The following is a 23,508-nucleotide window of genomic DNA, read 5'->3' as shown; positions in this document are numbered from 1 at the left end:
AGTTAGGTGGGCGGAGATGAGATTAAGAAGTTTGCAGGGACAACATGGCCACAATAAGTACATGACCGGCGTAGTTGGAGAAGTATGGGAGAGGCCTTTGCCCTGAAGTGGGCGTAAACAGGCTGATGAGGATGATGCTGCTGCTGATGATGATGATGATGAAGCAGATGAGCAGTAAGCGTCAGTCAAGATTATTTGGATCCGGTAATAGACAGTTTTGGAATAGCGTTTGTCGCCATATTTACGTTAAACGCAAGCATAATAGCGGGTAGTTTAGGAGCGCGTCCCTCCAAGACTTGGAGGTCGAGATTTTTCGCACCCAAAGTTTGCGGATGTTAACGGCCGGGCTTACAAAAGAACGCAAAGAGTGTACAGAAGAATGTAAATGGCCTACAATGGAGTTTGAGTTTGGGCACCACCTGGCATATTGAAACCAAGGCAACCCAGTAGCTACCATCCTGTCGCTTCTAGGGTGCGTTCAGATGTCGTACGATAATCCCGCACGTGAGAAGCTGGTAAGGCGCCTAATGGCAGAATCGTTTAGGAACCTTTGAAAAGGCGCGATGGTGGTGTTCCTAATAGGCCAACGCATCTATAGTTAAGCCTACGGAGGCCGATATCACCGAACGATATCACAAATTCGACGCACTATTCGCTGATAACATTGCATGCGAGGTTAGATTTTCGCTGATAACATTGCATGCGCGGTTAGATTAAGCGAAAGCTCATTTCAACAGTTACTGGCCATCAGTTACGGTGAGAGCACAACCATCACGACGAATCATGCTGGAGCGGGCGTTAAGGGTGTATATACCATTATGTTTTCTCCTGATATGCTTGAGAACTTTGGTCATGTGTTGCAAGTCGTACATTTACCGTGTTCGTTGCAACGTGAGTGCGCGGCCGAGGCCCATTGATTCAGGTCCGGTTCCCTTTTAAGAAGAGCCCGCACTCAGTGCGCTGCGGTGGAATAAGACGCTAACATTTACTGCAACATCATCACGTGTTAGGTTGCCTTGGTTTCAAATTTGTTAGGCGACATGCCGTCCCGGTTATTTCTTTTCTCGATGCATGGAACGTCCGGCATGCAGGTCGAGGCGAAGCGGCGATGTGGAGCAAGACAGGCCCGAAATTACGGATAGGACTCTCCGGCCGAGGCGATGTAGCAGTCTTTCTTCTTTTTTTTTTAAACATAAGGCGTGACAGGACAAACACAGCTTGTGCGTGGAACTATCGCAAGGGGCCGTTCAGGGTCCTTGCACTTCTTCGATACAGTCACCCAGGGAGCAACCGTACAAAATTGCGTATATTAAAGGGGTCCTGAATCACCCCTCGGGCTTGGGCAAGACACATAGTTCGCGGTAGCACGTACGCTGCCGTGGACATCTCAGCCAAGATTTGCAATCGTGCGCGGCGCGCGGAGCTCGCGAGCGGAGCCCAACGTCGCCTCTTTCTCACGCTCTCTCTTTTCAACAGATGCCTACTCCTCACCCTTTTCTAGACGCTTTATTTCGTAATATAGCAGATTCCCATACGTGGCTGCTATTGGCCAGTATCTTAATTAGGTCAATCAACAAGGTTGTTTGGATCAGTGTGCTTCTTCCTCCTGTCACTGCGTATATTTATCGGCGCAGTTTAATACACAGGCCGAAGTAAGCGAAAATCTGCTTGCCAATTGCGATAATAACTACGTGCTTCCGGAAGAAGCCGACTGTCGTCTGCTCACACTCGGCCTAAGCCGACCGCGTGCGAATTAAGCTTTGGCCGCCCTGCTTATCGGTGTCGTAGCCGCTGGGTCTCGTTAATTTCGACTAGTTTCGAACACTAAAACAGCATCGAACTACACGAAACTTATGTCAGACAAAACGCCCGCTTGCCAGCGTGCGCTCAACCTTAGCCGCTTCTGGTTAGACGCCTTGGCAGACTTCACTTCGTATTGCGCTATTTATAGCGCTTCAGAATGCCCAAATTGGATGTGGCTAATATCCGTCGCTCAAGCTGGTGCATGACAAAGCCATTCCGAACTACGTAACACGGCCAGACTGGAGTATATGAGCGCGAGCACACACTCAAGCCCTGTCGTGCACTGTATCAGCCCTGTTATGCTCCCGCAGGGAGCATATACAACGACACTGGCTGAGCGCACATGTGGCTCTCTGAGGACAACCGTGGCGTGTGAGTTACTTTTGATGCATCGTAGGCACGAAAATAGTAAGGACGTCTACGGTCGTTTAGGGCGTCTACGTGAACGTACAAAATCAAACTTCAGCTAGGCGCCACAGTGACGTTCAGTTGTGGGCACATCCCGCTCCGCCGCAGACTTCGCATTGCAAGGCATTAAAGAAGGAGCGAGAGCACCGCGAAGGGGGAGTTTGATTGCCAATAACTCCACTTCTGTTCAATGCTTTGGAGTACCTTTTTGCGGTAAAGCATTTCTGAAATAGCCACAAATGCATTTTTCCACTTCGATAAATATTTGTTCAGGGCCCCTTTAGAGCGAATAGATTTTGGGGCTTTTTCGGTCGATATTGTATTTGATAAATGACCGGACTCGGCGAGAAAAACATTCATTCGCTCGTTCGTTCGGTCTATTTGTTTACATTGGCGATCATCGTCGATGGTTTCCGCACACTTTTTTTCTTTTTTTGTCTGTGCCTATAATCACTATACCATGTATGAATATACCGGAGTAAAGGTGCCGTAAATTTGTTTACCGTAATGCTTTAGAGCTGCTCAACATATAATTACCACATAGGTTCCCTTTCTAGAGAAACAGTGCTTATGGTACCCTCTGTTGATACCAAGTTGAAGCGCAGAACATAGAAGTGTTGACTGCATAATTTCACCTACCATATTCTACTTATTTTACTGGCCTAAACTATTGGCAGTGACATCGTCATTACCGTTAGGTTGTTTTCGACCGACCAGAGCAGACCCGCAAAAAAAAAATATTCTTGCATATCACGGTGGGACAAAGCGCCACAAAAAGTTGCTACTGGTAGCGCCGGCGTCGAGCTACGAGGGAGCATATGCTACATTATACTTAACGCTATACACCTCCAAGCCCTCAATGCTTCTGTATGGCCATTAAGGGAGCCACGCACAGGTTCACTTAGCTGCTACATCTAACTTTTCTGCTGCATTCCAGCAATCCGCAAAATAGTTATAGGATAAGCTAAAGATCCTTAACAATGTAGAGTCGCAATATTTCTATGTACGTATATGTCCATGACAACGTGGTGTCTCCGTTCCTTCTTTGGCAACTCATGCGAAATGCATCAGAATTTACGCTCCCGCACACACTGTGGCACGTGACCAACAGCTTAGCTGAGCCACCTTGGCTTTACTACGCTCACCTGGAATGTATGGCTCGCTGCTTGCCGGCACCGTTTGCGCGGTGGCTCCCGTCGTTGTCATGGCTGCGCTCGAACGGCAGTCGCTGGTGGGCGAAACAAGTCCACCGTCGGGTACTCCTATACGCGAACTCGCGGCCTCTGACGCGGCGGTTATTCAAAGTGAAGCCTTCGAAGAACACGAGAAACCTGCGCGGGGGAGCTCTCTTCTTCTTCTCCTTCTTCTTCACGTGAGCGTGATTGCCGACGCGCTAACCCTAGTGCCGCCCGATTCATGGCCCATCCCCCGGAGTGGGTTGAACCACACTCATGGGCACCATACAGACCAAACCAAGCCCTTGGAAAATATTCGTGACTGTGATCTGCACTTATATGTCGCGTATCCACAAAGGGGTACAGGCCAAGAATCGGGTGCCGGCAGGCGGTAGCGTATGAAAAATACGTGTTATAAGAGGAGAAACGAAAAAAAAAACATACAAAAGGAAAGATCGGAAAAGCAAGAATAGCAGGCGAGTGGCAGCAGCGTTAATTAGTCAAGTCTGACAGCACTTGCTTTAGAAACGATCGCTGCTGTGTTGTCAAAGATATTTTCTTTTGATCTTGTGACGAACAGGTAGTCAGACTAAAATAGTTAATCGTTCTTCTCATTAGTTACCATGTGCGGCGTTTGAGATATCTTTAGGCCTCCTTAAGTGCCCGGAATATGTTAATTTTTCGGCTATGCAGCCTTCGCGCCTGCGGAAGACAGAAACAGCCAACCGATCACTAAATAGCTATATCACCAGCTAAGCGTGCTATAATTATCTGCTACGTAATAACTTTGAGAGCGTGTGGCGGAAATAGAAGTCTGTCACCGCATCTTGTAATGACGTATGACGACCTTACGGTTGCAGTGCAGAGCACGTTCTGTGTCCTCGTTATATGCTCTAATAGCGGTACGGATATCCGCTTTATCCGACAGCGGATATTACGGACATCCGCAAATGCGGATATCCGATATGCGTTAGTTTACCGCTTACACCCCCAGGTACTCCTTCTCACGCGTTTTAGCTTCACACTATAAGACAAATATTGTAGTCATCGCGGCGGCATTTCATGGGTGGCTGGCTGGGTTCGGATTTCGGTACCATGGTAATCGAGCAGGTTACCATGTAATAATGGTTCTTCAAGGAGCTCATAAACATTTTGGCAGGTTTTCTTTCCTTTTTTTTTTAAGCGATAGCCGCTCAACTTTTCATACAAACAACGCGACCGCTTTTACACGCATTTTGTAGGACGTGTTGGACCTGATCGTTCTCGCTCACACGGCGCGTCCTCCCTTCACGACCCGACGCTCGGTAAGTTCTATCCGTTAACGCTTAACGCGCGCTCTGCAGACGGACTCAAGCTCTGCTATTACCTGCTGCAGAGGGACAGAGGCTGTGCTTGTATTCTGTTTTTCAAACATTTATTCGGCATGTTTCATGATGTACCCATTCGATCACGTCCACTACTCGTGCCCAGAAGAGAGAATTGCTGAAGTTGAACGCACTGGTAGGTTGGGAGGTTGTTCATCGGCCAAAGAATCTAAAAGTATTTGAGGGATGAGCCGGGAATCGGGCTGTGTGTAATCAAGAATATAAAATATGTTGTGGAAAAGTATGTTGAAAATCATTACCTAGAAATCGGGAAATTGAGAGATGGTCGACTTGAATAAAAAATTAATGATCATGTTGTAAAGAAACAAACATATGGATAAGGAGGATAGAGAGATGAACTAGGATGCAGCTCTTGTATACCGCTCAGGAAATCGAAACTCCCTTTGCAAGCGTTTTGGCTAATAAATCCGGGAGTGGTAGCACCTAAAAAAGAAAAAGAACCCCGGAAGAGTGAAGTTGCGGGCCACGCTTCGCCATCGTGAACCAGTTTGGTTTGGTTTCGCTTATTGTCCATCAATATGCATGGATCAAACCACTATGGGGAAAATAGGGCGGCATGTTGGTGAAAAGAAAAAAGATACTTAAATAGAATATTGTAAATAAAGAATGAGATATTAAATGAATGCAAATGGTTAATATCAATTTTCAGGCTACATTATATCAAAATTTGAAGTTATTGTTTTTCGTTTTCGTATTGAGGAAAAAACAAATGGCAGCCTCCTTGTTTCACTTACAAAATTAAATACGGCATCACATGCCATCCTATTGCAGAGTCCTAGTACCGACGCCGCAAGAGACAGTATCACAGGAAGCGTAATGATCAATCTAAGTTGGCCAAGGGGACCTTTTGAAGTCGTTTTCTGAGCACGTCGGACCTACGGCACTCTAAAAACAAATGTTGCATACATTAAGGCTCGTTGCAAAATATTGAGGGGAATGTGCCAAACCAGACCTGTGAGAATAAAAATTAAACATTGGTACTCGACAACGAATTCTCGTAAATGAAACATCAAATCTTCTTGTTGAACACCATCTGCTGTGCCAAGGAAATATAAGGTGCAGAAAATCGGTGTTGTTTAATACACATCATTTGACATGTTCTTCTTGGACACAAAAAGTTTTAAGTCTTGCAGCAGTGATGTAGGCCGAAGATTTTAGGATCATCAGTACGGGCCATTAAGAGATGCCGCCGCTAGTGCGGCTGCTGACTCGTGTAAAGTGCGAGCCAAATGCTTTTAATTTTATCTTCATCTTAATTTATCGGCATGCCCCTGCGGGGTCTCTTGCTCGTCGCCATCGTCAAAATGAAATGGTTCACATTTATGTTATGACAATAGCAGTTGTACTGAAACTCAAGGCGTGTCCGCGCCGTCGGCGCAGCCGCCGCCTTTGTCGTGCGCTCCCGCTAACGGGTCATGCGCGCCGCATGACCCGTTTGTTTCAGGGTGCCTCAGTACGTTTACAGAAGGACCCTGGGGACGAATTTTCGGACGGTCGCTTTCGGCGATATCACTGTCAGTGCGTGTGCGTTGGCTGGTCGAGCAAAACCGGAGGCAGCCGGATTGGCAGCTGATTGATCTGTATACGTCACGCGAAGGCGACAGTATCGTCGAAGATGATTGTCCGCGAATACGTCCCCTCACGAAGTGTCAAGACTGCCAGGTAGCTACAACCTTTGTGTAAAATTACTTACGAAAGCGTACCAGACTCACATATACGGCCGTTATCTAAATATTTCCCAGAGAACTAAATGAGCTATACATCGCAGTGACGTCACATTGAGTAGAAATGGGGCACATGTTAAGTCTAACGACCAGTGAAACTTTCATCATTTCCTGGGAAGCACATCGAAATGAATGCGAAGGGGAACGAGTGCGCGTGGTCGTGCAGCCACCTCGGCGCGAGCGGCTGCGTAGCGTGTGGGCACAGCGGGGCCACCTCCGCCTATGGAAAAGCGCCGCGCTCTTAATTGACACCTGCTCATTTTAGGCACCCTACGGCAGATGCGCTGTCGGAGTAGCTTATACTACCGGGCGTCTCAGAACTGTAGCCAGGAGAGTTACTATCGAGACATCCTATACTCTGCAGTAAAGTCCCCAGATAAAACAAGCTTTCTTTTTTTATCTATAGTTACCTTATCTGGGGGCCTAAGGGACCTAAGCCTCATCTAGGTACCTAAGCGTGCCGCCAGCGGCGTCCGATGTATACTAAACGTCGGTGTTCGTCAGAGGACAGGCCGTCTAAAAATTCATTTAGAACCTCCTCATTCAGAGTCCAGTGAAAGAATTAGTTTGAGCAGGTACTGAAGAACGCTGTTTTCTTAAGTTGACGTTTACTGGCTACGTTCTTCTGAGACTGGGTTCTACACAATATAGTGCTCAACGGGAATGCTAAAGTGCTACATGCTACAACACTGGTGCCAGAAGGTGAAGGCAGAGCGCTGCCCTGACCTGAGCTGCAGAGCCGATCGAGCGGAGCGTGCCGGGGCGTCCACTTGGCGCCTTCGCGGCCGAACGCACTGCGCATCGCTCGCGTCTCTGGAGAACTTCTGACGCTCTGCACGTGAACTGCGCATGCGCCGTCGATGCGAGGACATCACGGCGACGGCGGAAACGTGGCTTGAGTGTCCGTATAATTGCAGTCGCTACCTAGGAAAACGCATAAATAGAAAAAAATTACATTAAAGAAAACATTTCGTAGTACCGCCGGAAAGGCGAAGCACCGATTGCCATAGCAAATAAGTAGATAGTTGTACGAAGTAAGGATAGTAGTTTTATCGGCCGTGTAATCTTGTAAACGTTCGCTTACTAACTAAATTAACAATGATAAAATGTGTAAGCGTGACTCAACGAGGCCGTAGAAAGAAACAGAGACACGGAGACAGCGCTGTCTTTGTGTGTCTGCTCCGTTGTACGCCCTTGTTCAGTCGCGCTTACACATTCTATCACGGATCCAAACCAAATAGCCCGTCGACGTGTTTTAACTAAATTAACCAGCTCGGTGTCACGCGCGCACAGGTAAACATGAACACACATCGCTCGATGACAGCGGAAACTGTGTGTGAAAACGCTGGAGTTGGGAATCGCGGCAGCAGCCGCGAGCCAATTGACCTCCGTGCATCTGTCGCTTCAACGCGTACGAAACGTCGAAAGCAAACGTAGCTACCGGTACTACGCGCACTCTGCAAACATCGCAGATCGCTTTGACGATGAGGCCTGTGCAGGCGCGCACTTAACGTCGCAGACCGCTTTCAAGACACACGACCGCCGGCAATGCGTCCCTACGGCGTCCACCAAAGGCGTCTACTACGGCGTCCGCGATTCGTGTGGCCAACGCAGTAGCAGACATCGCGTTTGTTTACTACGGCGCAGAAGTGTCCTCGTATCGGGTCATCAACGCCGCATATCTCGCATACGATGGGGTCCGTTGTGGGGCAATTTTCCGAGCGATGTTCCAACTCGAGGCAAACCGTCCATAGTCGCTGGTGTGGACGATGCACGTATATACTAGCAATGGTACTCGGCGCCGTAGGAGGGAACGCAGTGGGGAAGTCCGTAGAAGGTGAGGATAGGCCGTGTTCGATTTGCCAATCATACGTGCCTGCAGGACACTGAAGCCCGGCGTAACGAGATGATCCATAAGTTCGGATGGGGTCGTTCCCGGGTCCACAACGGAGATGATTCCTTTACACGAGTTGTCGGGCGCCGCTATGTAGACCAAAACGGGATAGATGCCTGGACCAGGCAAGGTGTTGGACGCGGTACAGGTTCAAGACCTGACCCGTTCATGCGGCGTGCTCATCACGGCAAGATAATGTTCCTGGCGTAGGCGAAAAACAAGCCGACCGGCTTCAGCAGGGGGCAAGCCCGCGGCCTCCCCAATCGCCCGGATCAGGGTGGGACGAGTCCACATAGTCCGAACGCCGCCCTCCCTCCTGTGGGCGCAGGATGGCCTTGTAGTCGTGGACGGGCAAGGGGGGTAGCCTCAACATGTCGGGCTGACGCAGTTGGGGGGTCTTGCCTTGAAACTGGCTGGTCTTCGGGCCTTGATTCAGTGTCGGGACGTGGATGTCTACTGGCGTGCAGAGCATCCTTTGGACCAGCACCCATGCACAGCCATCCTCGTTGGATCGGGAAGTTTCCTCACTAGTCGTGGTCGTGGCCGGAGTCGTGTCTATAGCCGCCGCAGCAGGCGCAATCACAACGTCTCCAACAACTTTCTTCTGCAACAACTTCCATCTGGAAATGGAATGCTGGTAGGCCCCGGCGGCGTTCGCGGAGAGAAAGACGTTAAAATGTACCAAAACATGCGTGAAAGGCAGAGGTTCTCACACGATGCGATGAAGATTCATACAGGTTGGTCAAATTGCGTCGCTGTCCCCAGTCAGAGCTCCCGGACAAAGCCATCGTCAGGCCGAAGCTTCGTCGACCCACGCCTTGGCTTATCGATTCCGTTGGGTGCCTGCGGCTCTCGTGGTCGCGAAGAGCCGGGGGGATTCACTTGGATGACAAACGGTGAAGATGTCACTCACTGGGGTCAGGGTGGTCTCAAAATCATCCCAGCGACTTGCCGCGTCGATTGAAGGCAGCGGACAGGATGCGGAACTGGCTCGACTTCCGAAAATGAGTTGGAAAGCGAGAGACCACGCAGAGCACGTCACGTAACGCCGGAGGAACGCCGCGTCTCCGCCGTGCTGGACACGTGGACTATTATATACTTGAGAGCATATGGCATAATGGTGGCTAGGTATGCAGTCCAGTCGATATTTTGCATCGTCTATTTCAAGGCGCTAATGAATGCAGAAGCCCGTAACTAAAGTCTGAACTGTGTGGGACGCGTTGTAGTACATATATGTACCAAAAAGCAGTGAGTCACTCACTTTTCAATTACGCAAGTTCTCATATTGTGTCCGTAAAGTTGCTCACAAATTTACACACTTAAATATAGGTTCTGTGCGCTCGATATTGGTCTATTGTTAACTTTCAATGCAGGTAACGAAACTTGACTTTGCAGACCATTTCGACATCCATCTCAAGAGAAGAAACTTGCGCACATTGCAAGGGTGACGCAGACGAGGTCTGTCCGGAACGTGGACGTCAATTTATTCTTGCATGCATTGTTTTGTGTGTTTGCATGACAGCTAAGGGAGGCTGTTGAATCAGCGCTAATTTTTGGAAGGCCTTCCTTAGGCCTGAGTCGCAAATACAAGATTAGGAAGCGCGCTGTGTATCAACCGTGGGCCGTTTGTAGGTGGACCCACAATGAATTAAATACACGGTGAACACGTCGCAGGCCTGTCTTGAAGCAAAAGTACGTTTCTTTACAGCAAGCAATCGCTATAGCCCATTTGATGTTTAGTTTTAATTCGACACAATGGCTTCTTACCTCTTACTAAGAGAACGGACATCGGCATGCGTGGTTTCCATGTCGGTGGCCATAGCAGACGACGCCGGCAGCCGGGCGATACATAAGGTTTTACAAGGAAGTTAATATTTTCGGAACAGTTATTCAGCATACCGTGCAGTCAATGACGAAGTTATAGCAGCATTTTACTGATGTCGATAAACTGAAATACAATAATAATGCAAAGAGAGAGAAAAAAAAGACGACGCTGCTGCCCATGGCTGCTGGGGCAATCCAACTTTGCACGTCACACGGATGACTCCGCATGGTGGCGCCACGGTATGTCCTCACTCCCAAGCCTCTGTGCATCACGCTACTGTGCGCGTGGACCTTGACTATGCACTCCGAACTATAGTGTACTAGAATAATGTACACTACACTCCGAACAATGGGAGCTGTCGTCTGCACAAAAATTTAAAAAAGAAAATCATAGCGAGGACATTTCAGACACCTGTCCAAATAACTCATGTACCACGGGTGCCTGCGTATATTGTACCGCGGGCCAAAGTGAGAACTGTCGCCTGCCTAAAAAACAAACAAAAAAAACACAGTGCAGACATTCTAGACATACGTATTTGGCGCATCCGCCTACTTGTCCGTCGGCCCAGCTTTCTTGTTCCTAACTTGAAAAGGAAAGTGGCACTAGGTGTGTGAAAAAAAAAAAAGGTTTCGAGTGAATTCGCATTTCAGAAAACTGCCCCACGATGAGTAATGAAATCGACAAATTTTTTATTCGAACAATGAGCCTCGCATATAAAAGCAAAATAAACGAAAAATACCAGCGCGGATGGTTCTCTTCAGCGTGGAGCGCAGAGGTTCCGGAGCCTGCGCCGTTTTCCCAAGTTACGACACAGCAATACCTCCACAAGCGCATGGCCCGAATGCGGCCAGGCTATCAAGATCGTCTACTCCCCAGCTGCGCACGCACCGCAGAGAACACTTTCCGCAATACCGGGCTCGCGGCGGACACTCCGGCATCTCTCCTCTTCCCTGCGTGCAGGCCACCGTGGTACAGGCACGGCCAAACGCTCGCGCACACGGCAGTCTAGCGGCATTCCGAGTTGGGGCTTGGTTCAGGAAGCCCCTCGCATTTTCCCGGTAGCGCTACAGCACAGGATGCGCACAAACTAAGCAGGCCCACGAGGTCCCCAGGACTCACTCGATCTGTGTTATATTCTAGGATCCTTCTTTTCCTTCACAGCTGTACTCCCATACCCAGTGCCTCTTTCATTCTTCACTATATATTCGTTGTCCGGAAGATAGTCCCGTTGCCAGCAGCCACATATCTCAACTCTGATAAGCGAATCAATTAATCGACTTGGGATTCTCCTAAGCAGAGGAAGAAAAATATTATGGAATTGAATATTCCGGTCATAGGGTATTTCAAGCGCACTCTAAAGAAACGCGCATGAACGCATTTATCTCGATCAGAAATAAAATACAGTGACCACACTAAGAAACGGCTATGGTGATCCGAGGTGGCTTTCCCCTAGCACTGCATTTTTGTTAATTAAAGAACTTCACTCGAGGTGGTAAATTAAGGGTTATGCGGGTCTTTTTTGCATAAGTTTTTGCCAAGTCGGGAAAACAGGTAAACTGGCTTCGAATTACGAGCAAGAGAAATGTTTGGTGCGTGTGCGCTAGTGTAGTGCTGACAAACCAGCGGTCAGCGTCCACGCGTGGCGTAGTAGTGAATCCATAAAGAACGGCTATAAGTTTGTCGATGACGGTGCCTCCCGAAGTGGAGCCTGTATGGATGCTAGGCTGGTCCCGAGAAGGGACTGTGCCTCCGCAAGGAAACACGCACGCGCAGACGCACGCAGGGATGTTTATTCACGCAACACGTCGAGGCTACATGAGTCCGGCAGCCGAGAGCGTGTCGGGAAGGTCGACGGTGCAGTCGGGAAAGGCCTGGGCGCAGCCGGCCAGGCCCCGCGAACGGCCCACCTCGGCGGCGGCAACGAAGACCGAGGCGGGACCCGTCCTGAGGCCCACGTTGGTGTTGAAGAAATGCACGGTCGCGTTGCCCACCTTGCCGAGCCGCAGTGCGTCGGCCGCACTCTCGCACACCATGCGGGACACGCACCCTTGGTCGTCGAGGTCCTTCAAGAAGGTGAACAGCAAGTCCGTCTGGGGCTTCGGCTTCTCGTCGGCGCTGCGGGTTAAAAAAGTGGGAAGTGGAATACATTGTGAGCTGTAACGTCTCCCCAAACCAGAGTACAGCGCGTCATGAAGGTCGGATTACGATTCCAAGCCCATGTGTTCACCAACTGTGGGCACATAGGTTTCGTTAAAGTGCACCTAATGCTAGATGGCACATGGGTTTTTTTTTTTTTGCATTGCGCCACCATATAAATGTGACAGCCATGGCCGGTAATGAAACCCGTGACCTCGGACAGAACATCAGAGCTGCTGAATCACCGTGGTGCAAGTGTGCAGCGGTGTACCACACCTCGCAGATTGAGCACGGTGCGCTGGCTTCCGAATCGGCTCTCATCATGCAGCCAAACCGAGGATGACGACGGGAGGAGGATCTAGCCTTGCTCTAATGTCTAAAAACTGATCCACCCCAGCAGAGTTTAAGGACGCCAAAATTTATAGGCAAGTTGTTCATGCACATCCTCATTCGCGAAACGGGCGAACGAACACGCGCGTAAAGTGATGCGGAACTGCACGCAAGCCGTGTGTGAGTGATCCAGCACACAAAGGATGGCTCGACCCACGCTAGCCCCCACGCCCCCTCCCCCTGATAATCTACCAAAATAACACTTCTTAACATTACCAATCCCAATCTAAGACCACATCGCGTAATAACTTCAGTGGAAGCCGGAAGACCTCCCGCATGAATGACCAGTGTCCCCGCTGAATTAGCATTTTTGGCGTCTACAAGCTAAATTGCTTTATACACGGACTAATCAAGACAGTACTTGCCGTGTCGCCTTAGTGTGTAACCCGCAAGACTGGAATTCAGAGTTATTGAACGTTATTTGATCAAATGTCAGACTGGGCAAAGCTTGAACACGAGCGTTTACGCTGTCTACTTTTCACGCTCTGGCCGTGGGTTTTTATGGTGTTTTCAGCTTAATACAACTCTGCACAAACTTCTACCGAATTTAATCATTACCTTGACTATTGAAGAACGTTTGCGTGAAAATAGATAGGAAGAACCGAGATCAACATCGTATGAAAAGTAGACGTATATTGGTGCATATTAAAGCCGTTAAACAATTCTAAACCAATCAAACAGACTTTAGGTACCACGTGCAGCAGCGATGAGCAAGTCAAATGGCACTGCAAAACCGACATCGTGCTACATTTGTGACCGAGGAAACGACCCCAGCCTGCATCTAAAACGCTCCCGCGTCGCTTCAGTCTTACTTGAGGATGTCTTGGAGCGCCGAAATCGGTGAGACCCTCGCTTGCGGCTGTTCAGTGGTGGTTGTCGTCCTTATGCCGAGGTCCACAGGACCACGCCGTTCACTCTCCTCCCTGGAAAATGACTCCGCGACGTTCGTGCCGGTCCTGGAGTCCGAATCGCCGTTGAAGGCCTGGCCGAGCATGCTCAGCACAGCGCCGGCCACGGAGATCTTGAAGCGGAGGATGCCGATCGCGGACGTGATGCTACTGAACGGCAAGAGCAGGCTTCCCACGAACGCGCTGTCCACGCCGTGCATCGCGACGACGACCACGAGGAAGATGGCTGAGGTTTTCATGTCTGCGCGGCCACGTGGCTCTAGCTCGCAATGAGCGGGCGCAGGCGCGCGCAGCGAGTTTTATCAATTCTGAAACACCGCGTGACGAAGAGACTCAACGGCGGTGTTGCTGACGTCACTCCGTCCGGGCACCAATGAGGCGTCTCGAAAGTGGCGAGCATCACGCGAACCGGGTTCCGGAGAAACACAAGAACGGGCGGAGCTCTCTAGCCCGAAACTTTTTTCAAGGAAGGAGCGAAGAGTTCTGAGAACAGCAGGGCGTCAACGCTTTCCTCCTCCTGATGGAATGTTGGGGGAGAGAACAGCGTGCATCTGGGTTTCTTCGCATTATATGCTTTGCAAGTTACACTGCTCGGCGGGGAGGGACTCCGGGCAAAAATGTCTAAAGATGGCACGATACACGAGCGCTTTTGTATTCCGCCTCCGCCTGAACGAAGCCGCAAATGTCGGTGAACGAAACCGCGACCTCGGGGTCAGCAGGTCAAGTTCTAGCCATTAAGCCAATGCTGCACGTGGCTGTGGTGTCTGACACTGCGGTTAAAAAAAATACGTGTGAACCACTCGCGAAAATTCTCTGACCGAGCATGCAGGAAAAAATTAAATATGCTCGAGGCCTAGACGGCGAAAAAGTGTGTTTATCAAAAGATGCGGTTTTACGCCTTGAGACATGAGAGGTCTTTTGATAAGTCTTGATATCGCTCTTATGCCTTGCCTTAGAGGTTGTACTGGTATCGATCGGAGAAGGTGTTTGTTGACGAACGCGAGGGTATACGCTGCACTCGACAACAACGAAAAGGTGCAGAATGTGGCATCGGCTGACGGCAAACAGTGCTATGCAAATAAAGTTTAACCACACATGTCTACTTTCTGCCTATCTGTCTGTTATCTGCCAGTCTGGGGGTGGTAAAGTCTATTAAATGGTAGCATATACGCTGTTACCCAAAAGAAAGTATAAGGTATTGTTAAAGTGTGATGAGCAATTTTCACAGTAATCTTTTAAAAATTTGTGTGCTCGCGCTTACTCTCTGAAAAAAGAAATATTATGCAGATCCCGTGCACTGTGGGAATCGATGGAAGCGAAGCTTTCTGTACTGGTTGTTTTGATTGACGATAATTAGCGGTGATGTGGACGGCGTAAGCTTAATTTCTTCAACGTTTCGTCTAACAGGAGAGTGGTGAGTTGATGTTAAAAGTTACCTTACGTGCACCATTGCTGTTTCTCTGCATAGTACATAGAACACACAGGGAGAGGTGTCTGCTTGAGGCGTTGTTGTGCGCCATATTTCATAACCTCTGAGAGGGTTGAGCATTTGTCATTGCCTCACATGGCACATCCCACCGTGACGTAGTAAACTTGAATTGGATTGTGGGGTTGTACGTGCCAAAACCACAAACGCATTATGAGGCACGCCGTAGTGGCCGAATTCGGATAATTTTGGCACCGGGATGATCTTTAACGTGTCCCAAAATCTAAGTGCACGTGCGTTTTCTATTTCGCCTCGCCGAAATGTGGTTGCCGCGGTTCCGATCAAATTCGCGGTCTCTAGCAATGCCGTAGCCGCAAAGCTGCCGCAGCGGGCGCAACACTGTTGCTTTCACGGTCGACCGCTTTTTTAGTGTCGCGTGGACCTTGCAGTGCGGATTAATTAATGCGACTCTGCTTCTACAGATCCTGCGTAGTTTGTCCACTTGACATATTTGCAAGGTGTTTATTTTTCAGAAATAGCACCAACGTACTGTATCGTACCTTGAACTTAAGCTTATCCAGTTTCCCCGCAACCGCTTGCCTTGTCACGTCCCTGCCCCTCGCCCCCACCGCTCCTTTGTATGGGAACTTGGGAGCTGCAGCTTCTCCTCCTTCCTCTCCACAGTTCTATCTCGTCCCCTCTGGACTCGAACGTTAGCAGAAAGGGAAGCGCTGAAGTTTCTGCAATGCTTCTGAGGGGAGTCACGGATAATTACAGCTGTCAAGAGGCTAATCTGGCGACGCCCAGGGAGCTCCCGAGGGCATTGTGCACATTCGACGCGGTGGGGTCCACACGTGTTTCTCATCTCACCTTTCCTCTGTGACTCACTCCTGTCACTCGCTTTAAACAGGTCGGTGGAGGGAGGATGGGGGCCTCGCTTCAAGGGAGAAATGCAGTCTTGTGAACGAGAGTACCTGGTTAGAAAGCACCACGTGGCGCTCATTTTTTTGCAAATCGCCAAATGCCGAAACTAGGCTTCCTAGAAATACTTTTTCTAGGGACCTTTAGGGACCTTTTCTAGGGACCCTACCGAAACACACATCACGGCTGGATCATACGTTGGGTTAGTGCTGGTTGTCTGCAGGAGAGGTCATTTGAAAGAAGTGATGGGATGATCAATAAATTACAGTGACCTCAGACCTCGCCTCTTCCTTTCACAGGCACAACCATGTACAACCAGGTGGAGGTTTTCAAGGTTTTGTCGCCGTGGTTTGATCATGAGGCGTCAGCAGCATTTTGTGTGAACAAGTAGCAGCACTCATCGCTTCCTCGTATGCCGGTAACACGGGCTTGAATGTCGGCCCGAGCAACAAAGAAGCAAGGGATTCAATGAGTCACCCACGTGCACCTCCTTTTCCAAGAGAGAGAGAGAGAAAGGGAAAGGGAAGGCAAGGAGGTTAACCAGATAATGTTAGGCTCCGCTAATGGTGGTAGCTGCGTGGGGCCCTTCGTTGGGCGCCGGCTTGTACGTATATAAAATAGTATACTCAAGTTGCTTTTTCTTAAATACTTTTCAGGGAATGTTAGTCTCCTTGAGATACATTGAGAGAGGGGGTATCTATGTTGTAACATAAATATGTTGTTAAATAACCTTTACTCATTATTTTCAATACTGAGAAGGAAAATGCAATACCTTTAGCGATATAGTATTTACACTATTCTAACGCGCCCAGTTTCGCATAAAAGGTGCGCTCAAATTTGCATGCACATTACAATGGTAATTGCTTCTACTCAAAAGCGAAAATAAACCGATTCTTAATATAAAGAAAGCGTAATGCACGTTAGCTATAGCCACAATGTCATCGTCTGAAGAAAGCCACGCTCGAAGACATCGCAAGGTGGCTTCATGGTGAGTGGAATGCCCTCCCCCACATGGTGGTTGCGCGAGCCGTCAAGAAGTGTGGCATTCCTAAGGCATTCGATGGAACTGAGGATGACTTTCTGTGGTCGATAAACAGCGGAAAGGAGGTGACGTCCAACTCCGATAGCCAGTAGCCGCTAAGATTCAGCTTAGGGCGTATCTGTGTGCCTTTGTATGTTGCATAATATCGCTTGAACGCGGTACGCGTCGACTCCGGTTTTGTTACTTGATATACGCGCTAGCATCGGCGCCAAGATAATATATATATATACCTCCACTCTACCTCACATGCTATGGGAGTGCGGGTCGACATACCCCAAGTTCATCAAGGAGGAGTGGGACTCGCTTCTGCGTAGCCCCGCTCTAGAAAAGCAAATCCTGGCCGTCCGGCGTGCCCGCGACCGGGCCGGTGGGCTAGACCTGCCGGTCTCGACGTGGGACTAGCCGGGTGCGCGACGAGTTCGCGTCCTCGCCGGACCTACAATAATGTTTCCTCACTCTCTCACTCACTCACTCACTCACTCACTCACTCACTCACTCACTCACTCACTCACTCACTCACTCACTCACTCACTCACTCACTCACTCACTCACTCACTCACTCACTCAACAGCCACGGACGCCGTGGCCCCCACTAAAACCAAAAAAAAAGAAGAAAAAGAAAGAAAGAAGGAAAAAAAAGAAATTGAATTTGCCTAATTCGAAAATTCAGTTCACCCACGTTCAAGAGCGACCTGGCCCACTCCTAAAATTGACTTGTTCCACCCCCAAAATTAGCTTTGCCCAATTCGAAAATTGAGTTCACCCCTGTTCAAAACCGACTTGGCTCATTCCCCAAATTGACTTGTCGTACCCTAAATATTAGAGTGGCCCAGCCTCAGAATTGACTTTTCCCAATTCGAGCACATGACCAAGCGAAAAGTATCGCGCGGAAGTGACATACTACTTTCGCATTTATAGCACTTCGAAAGACAAGTCAGCTTGCGCGCCAATAAAGCTCTCTGGCACTACTTCGTTTTGTTGTACCTTTCGAACTTCACAAGATAACTGAACTTCAATGTATCTTCAAGGTAACGAAATTCATTTTTACAAATATTTAGTACTCTACTAAACCAATTTTTGTGAAATAAGTATTTTTGTGCTCTGTTCAAGTACCTTTCTCGCGTAATATTTAGTACATTATGTTAAATATATTTTTGAAGTGTCTTGCAGAAGTCTAATGCCTGTTTCACATGCTGCGACTGGAACGACGAAAATCGGTGCTGTCGCACGCGTCGCAGAGCGATTTTTAGAGGGCCCATTTCACATGATTGCGATTTTAACAATGCGACTGGTGCGATTCCCAGGGTTGCTTACTGCCAGGTTTCATGGCACACGTTGCACAATTATTTTATTGTAATGAATAAAACGTTTAACTTATAATATTGTTGACTTTTCTTTCTTAGGAGCAAATAATATGCTTGTTTTGTAATTTAAAAACGTGTTGAAGTTGACATTTGTTTCGGAGTGCGCGACGGCGGTTTCTGTAGTTAAGTGCGACATCGCGCACGTAAACAGCTGTTCGCAGGTGGTTCAGCGATTCTTTATTCTATGGTTCAGCGCTGTGTGTTATTTTATCTACCTTCTATGACCGTTTTGTTCTGCCTGCGCTACAACAATATACAAGATGACCTATCGACAAGTTCATATATTCGGAATTCGGCTGCCACGAAGTTGTCGTGTCAGCCCAACAAGATCCTCGCGCTACCCGAGCTCGGCGTCAGCTTCTGGAGAAATGATGCGTGTATATTGCCCGTCATTGCGCATATGTGGTGCCTGCTCCTAGCCATATTCTTACGCCAAACGCAACAAGAAGCACCAACCCGAACGCCCGCGTGTGCCCCTGAACGAAGCCTCAAACGATCTGTGTGATTACGACGTGGAATGAAAATTGTGTGGTGAAATTCAACCTTAGCGCTAGCCTGGTTCGTCCATCGCCGCGCTCGCGCTGCGAATGTATATATGGGAGCCCTCTCTAAATATTTCTAAAGGCGCAAAAGCCGACGCATCAAATGTTTCGAGCAGTTACCGTCACTTTTGTAAAAACCTGTACGTTGTAACATAGCATTCTAAAAGACACGCTTCTCGTCCACTTTGTTGTCCCGTGTCTCGCGCTGGTAGTATACTAGGAACTTCTAACAAGAAGACCATATCAATACGCGCTATTCATAACGCAGGATCGTAGGCCCACGGCAGGCGGACTTGCCGTAGAATTTTTCAGCTTTCTGCTCAGCCTCGCACGCCTCTCAAGGTTAGCCTGTTTTGTGGAAATAAATATTATTATTATATTATTAATGTTATTAGATATTATAGCTTCTTCACTGTAATTTATAGCAATCATCCGGATTTCTTAAGCTAGTCATGCATTTAACCTGTATTAGATCAACATTGTTACGACGTGTTTACGGGAGTCATTTAAAACTAGATTGCTCAGCCAGAGAAAGAACAAATGCAAGCCTCAGTGTTTATTCCAATTTGGTATTCCTAAACAGATTGTATTGGCAGAATTTTATGCCTGCTTGCATTTCCTGCAATTCAATGTTCAGAGCTGGAGAAACTTATTCCTTTTCTTGCTGTCGAAAGGCTGCTTCAATGTCGATAGCAAGCTATAATTATTCATTTCGAAAGTGTTAAGCAATGGCTATATGTCTAAGCTTATCAATGCATTTTTGTTCTACGAACACAATTAAGTTTTCTCTCTCCCTCTCATTGACAGCCATGGAGTGAAACTGTTCACTTTCATAAGTATCCGGATGCAAACATTCTGGAGTTTGTCCTGAGCATTTATCTGCATCCTATAGTGTGCATGTTTGTATCAAGTTTTTGTGTTACAATCGCAGTGATCTACACATATTGTTATATTGCAACAAACAAATTTATTTCACTTTGTTTTCAAATCTACAATGTGGCCATGCAGTAACGACTGCATTAATAAGCAAAGAAGAAAACTGCAGATTCAGTGTACGTGTTGGAATCTATGCGAAGTGAAGTTTTTGTCAGGTGGTCAATTAAATACTGTTAAAGTAACTGCGATATATACAATTTGTCTTATTTTCAACAATCCAACATGTCATCTTTTGCAAGGTTTGCTTATGCACCGCATAGGTCACAACCTTAATGTAATGTAATTTTTATGCATTACACTGTTCACAAACCATACCGAAACGCAAATGGCAGTTAATGTAGATGCACGCTGCGAGACATCAATGCAGTGACGTTTGTTGAGCAAGAAATGATGCGAGGTATATGCAGATAAATGAATGACATGTGCTTATATACATATTTATTTATATACCTCGCAGGCTGCAAGGTTGGAGTATTATGCGAGGCGGAATAGAAAAGTAGCTACAGAAGGAATAAGGGCACAACATAAAAAAAACATCAAAAAAAGCAGTGCCAATACATTGCACCAACTAGTCCGTGTTTTACTGGCACAACATTATACAATACTTAACAAACAATAACAGAAAAAGTTACTGCCCGTGCACCCTGTACAGACAGTAAACCAGCAAAGCTGAAATGTGCAGCCCCGGTGTTTATCACTGGGTTTTTTTCAATGGTTTATTCAAGTCTTTCTATATTATTGGTTATGTCTGTGTTTCTTAATGAGGTTATGCACATGTTTGGCTTGGGTTTATCACATTGTTTATTTGGAATGCCACACATTGCACTTTGCAAGATCGCTATCATGGAAAGTGCAATGAGTGGTTCATTGTGGTATTCCAGCGGGTCCATCAAAGTCTTTCTGAATTATGTTACACGCTTGTGTTTTTTAATGCATTAATCATAATGTTTATGACTCAGTTATGCACTGCAGTTACGAAGTGACACACCGGGGCTGCACATTTCATTTAATTAAATACAGGGACACATTTTCGAACCTATTGGGAAGTCGGAGAGAGACTGCTGCACGCATGCTCTGCTGCTAGAGAGAAACGACGTCACTATCGGTCTAGCCAATGGCCCACCACACCTTTGCTGTGAGATAATAATGACATCATGATCTTGTCTTAACCCCGTCCCCCTCTGTGTCCCTTCCCTGCAATAATACGCAGATAAATGTATGTTTGAAATGCATAAGCATTTCTGTCTATCCAAAAAGAAATGTCGCCGTCCATCATGCAAGACGAATGCAATGGCTCACACCCCCTTAAACAATGGCTCATACCCCTACACTAGGGTTTTTGGGATCGGACCATGAGTGTTTCGCCTAGGCATATACAGCTTCACTGTAAAAAGAATGAACACCTTTCTGCTAGAAACCAAGGCAATCATGAGGTGTATTAATATATGAAAGTTTATTGAACATGCCGAGTAAATGCTGTTCGACAAGCAATAAACCGAATTTACACAAAAAGCAGAAGCAAGATCTGATGTGTGTCCATACAGATTCCAACAGGAAACGCATCCATCTCTGAAAGTGTAACAGTGGCCATGCTGACACAAGATTCTCCCAGTGTGTTTGCATCTACAACATCCATAATTTCTCTAGGCAGCCGATCTCCACAGAATGCTAGCTTCTTCCTCTACAATGCACTCTCCACATCTGAGCGTGCATTGTAGAGGAAGAAGCTAGCATTCTGTGCAGATCAGCTGCCTAGAGAAATTACGCAAGCTGTAGATCTAAAAATGCTGGGTTAATCTTGTCAGCACGGCCTCCGTTAGAAATGGATGCATTTCCTCTCGGGAAACACACATGAATTTTTGATTCTCCTTTTTGTGCATGTTCAGTCTATTGCTTGTCAGCGAGCATTTACTCGGTGTGTACATGAAACTTTTGGTTGTTAGATCATCTCGGTTTTCTTGTTTGTCCTATGTGTTCTCTGGTGCCATCTGCAGCCAGGCTATTCGTTTTTTTTTTTTTAGACTGCAACAAGTCACTTTAATGGCCCTCATGATACCTTATAAAATCTTTTATTTGGCCAATATAGCAAGAATGTACAGTGTGAAGCAGTAAGAACAGGGTATGCTAACTTCTGATTAAAAGGTTTATTGTGAAAATGCAGTGATCTATAAAGGTTACCACAAAGTAGTACAGCAATAAAACCTGATAAAGACTAGTGCTTGATGAAACCAAACATAAAAGCAGGAAAGGGAGAAAATACATATAGATATACAAGTCCAGGGAAAAAAAAACATTGTGATCATCAAGTGTGCATGTGGCTACCTTCCAGGAAACTCATTTTTTTCCCAGTGGCATGGAACTGGAAGAATGTGCTTGCATAAACAAGCTGCCAGTCCGTCTATTGGAATAACAACAAAGTTTCTTGAAAGGTGCTGGCATGCAGGATTGGCAATCGTAATGATTTTTTTTTCCTGCACTTGGAATTTTTCTATATTTTCTTTCTGTAGCATCTTTATTTATGTTTGCCTGTATCAAGCACCAATTTTTATCTATCCTTCAAAGATGTCTTTCTTTTTCTGGGGAAAACTCGGGGAAGGCAGGAGATGGAAATTCAAGACGATGAGCAACATGAGAACAAGGTGAAAGTAGGAGCCAACGTTTTCACACGTGGACCTTGAAGAAGACAAGTCCACTTGTCGAAACGTACGTTGGCTCCTGCTTTCACCTTGTTCTCGTTTTGCTCATCGTCCTTTTTTTTGTGCTAATTTATATAACTCGCCACATTTTTACAAATGAACCTCAGTTGAAAGTTCGTCCTCATCCATATCTAGTGTCATCCTGTTGATACTGCTTCATGCTATGCACTCTTGCAACATTTGTGTGTGTGTGTGCACACGCGTGGATTTGGATGTGAGATCGGGCCCTTGGGCAGAGGTATCATTCTTCTCCTGTGCAGCCTTATGAATTCATTAACTATACTGCAACAGAAATTCGATGGACAGGAACGAAGTGAACACACCGAGTACTTCTTTCTTGTCTGTTGTCTATCTGTAGCACTTTAGTTAATAATGAATATACACAAACTCATCTAGTTTTCAGTTATTATGTCAGGCTTATAAGCCCGCTTGTTTCCTGAAATATCTGCATGGCTATGTATTCTGTAATTTAATTTCTGGCTATGTGCTTGCAAGTCGCGTGTCAATCTCCTGATTTTTCCGACAATCTTGTGTGATGTGCAGGCCCAGACAGTTTCTGGTGAATCCATGCAGGGTGTAATCTGCACTACAAGTGCTGCTTTGATTGCCTTCAGTTCAGCTTTTCTAGGTGTAGGATGACCTGGAATGGTACTCACTTATATGGCGTTTAGTTTTATGTAGTGTCATACTACTGTTACACTGGTATTGCCAGATGAGTGTACTATATGTGCCTTATGTTTGCTTGCATTTTCATGATTAGCAACCTCCTCTGTGTGTTTGGCAGTTGCATATAGTCTCCTGCCCTAATTGTTTGCCCCCATATTCCACGGTATGGGCCTGTTGTGTTTCAAGTTCAGGTACTCCCGAGGTTGTGTTTCTGAAGGGAGGGGTAGTCGTCTTTGGATCTCGTATGCTAGCTGGCATAGTATCTTG

At 47.2% G+C, this 23,508-nt stretch overlaps 2 protein-coding genes across 5 annotated transcripts in view; both read right to left on the bottom strand.

Annotated features, from left to right (window-relative positions):
- LOC135910735 (uncharacterized) overlaps positions 1 to 3,548 on the bottom strand; it is a 55,427-nt gene extending 51,879 nt beyond the window's left edge. For all 4 annotated transcript variants that reach the window (XM_065442794.1, XM_065442797.1, XM_065442796.1 and 1 more), the window contains exon 1: positions 3,357 to 3,548. In XM_065442794.1, coding sequence (XP_065298866.1) covers positions 3,357 to 3,417 — 61 coding nt within the window. In that variant the 5' untranslated portion in view covers positions 3,418 to 3,548. The remainder of the gene's footprint in view (positions 1 to 3,356) is intronic.
- A 5,073-nt stretch (positions 3,549 to 8,621) lies between these two features.
- On the bottom strand, positions 8,622 to 13,887 carry LOC135910704 (uncharacterized). Its single transcript, XM_065442740.1, has 3 exons — positions 13,553 to 13,887; positions 12,030 to 12,329; positions 8,622 to 9,009 (listed from the first exon to the last, which is right to left on the bottom strand). Exons 1-3 carry the CDS (start codon positions 13,885 to 13,887, stop codon positions 8,622 to 8,624), a joined length of 1,023 nt encoding a protein of 340 aa, XP_065298812.1.
- Positions 13,888 to 23,508: the final 9,621 nt, after the last annotated feature.

The sequence above is a fragment of the Dermacentor albipictus genome, chromosome 2 (assembly GCF_038994185.2).
Source record: "Dermacentor albipictus isolate Rhodes 1998 colony chromosome 2, USDA_Dalb.pri_finalv2, whole genome shotgun sequence".
Classification (NCBI taxonomy): Eukaryota; Metazoa; Arthropoda; class Arachnida; order Ixodida; family Ixodidae; genus Dermacentor; species Dermacentor albipictus.
This window is presented reverse-complemented; position numbering and strand designations above follow the sequence as displayed.

What these genes read in the sequence shown, in the direction of transcription:
- LOC135910704 (XM_065442740.1), bottom strand. Translation starts at nt 13,887, where the DNA reads ATGAAAACCTCAGCCATCTTCCTCGTGGTCGTCGTCGCGATGCACGGC. An exon ending in GCGCTCCAAGACATCCTCAA is followed by an intron (nt 12,330 to 13,552) that starts GTAAGACTGAAG and finishes TTTAACCCGCAG; the next exon opens with CGCCGACGAGAAGCCGAAGC. An exon ending in CTCTCGGCTGCCGGACTCAT is followed by an intron (nt 9,010 to 12,029) that starts GTAGCCTCGACG and finishes TTCCATTTCCAG; the next exon opens with ATGGAAGTTGTTGCAGAAGA.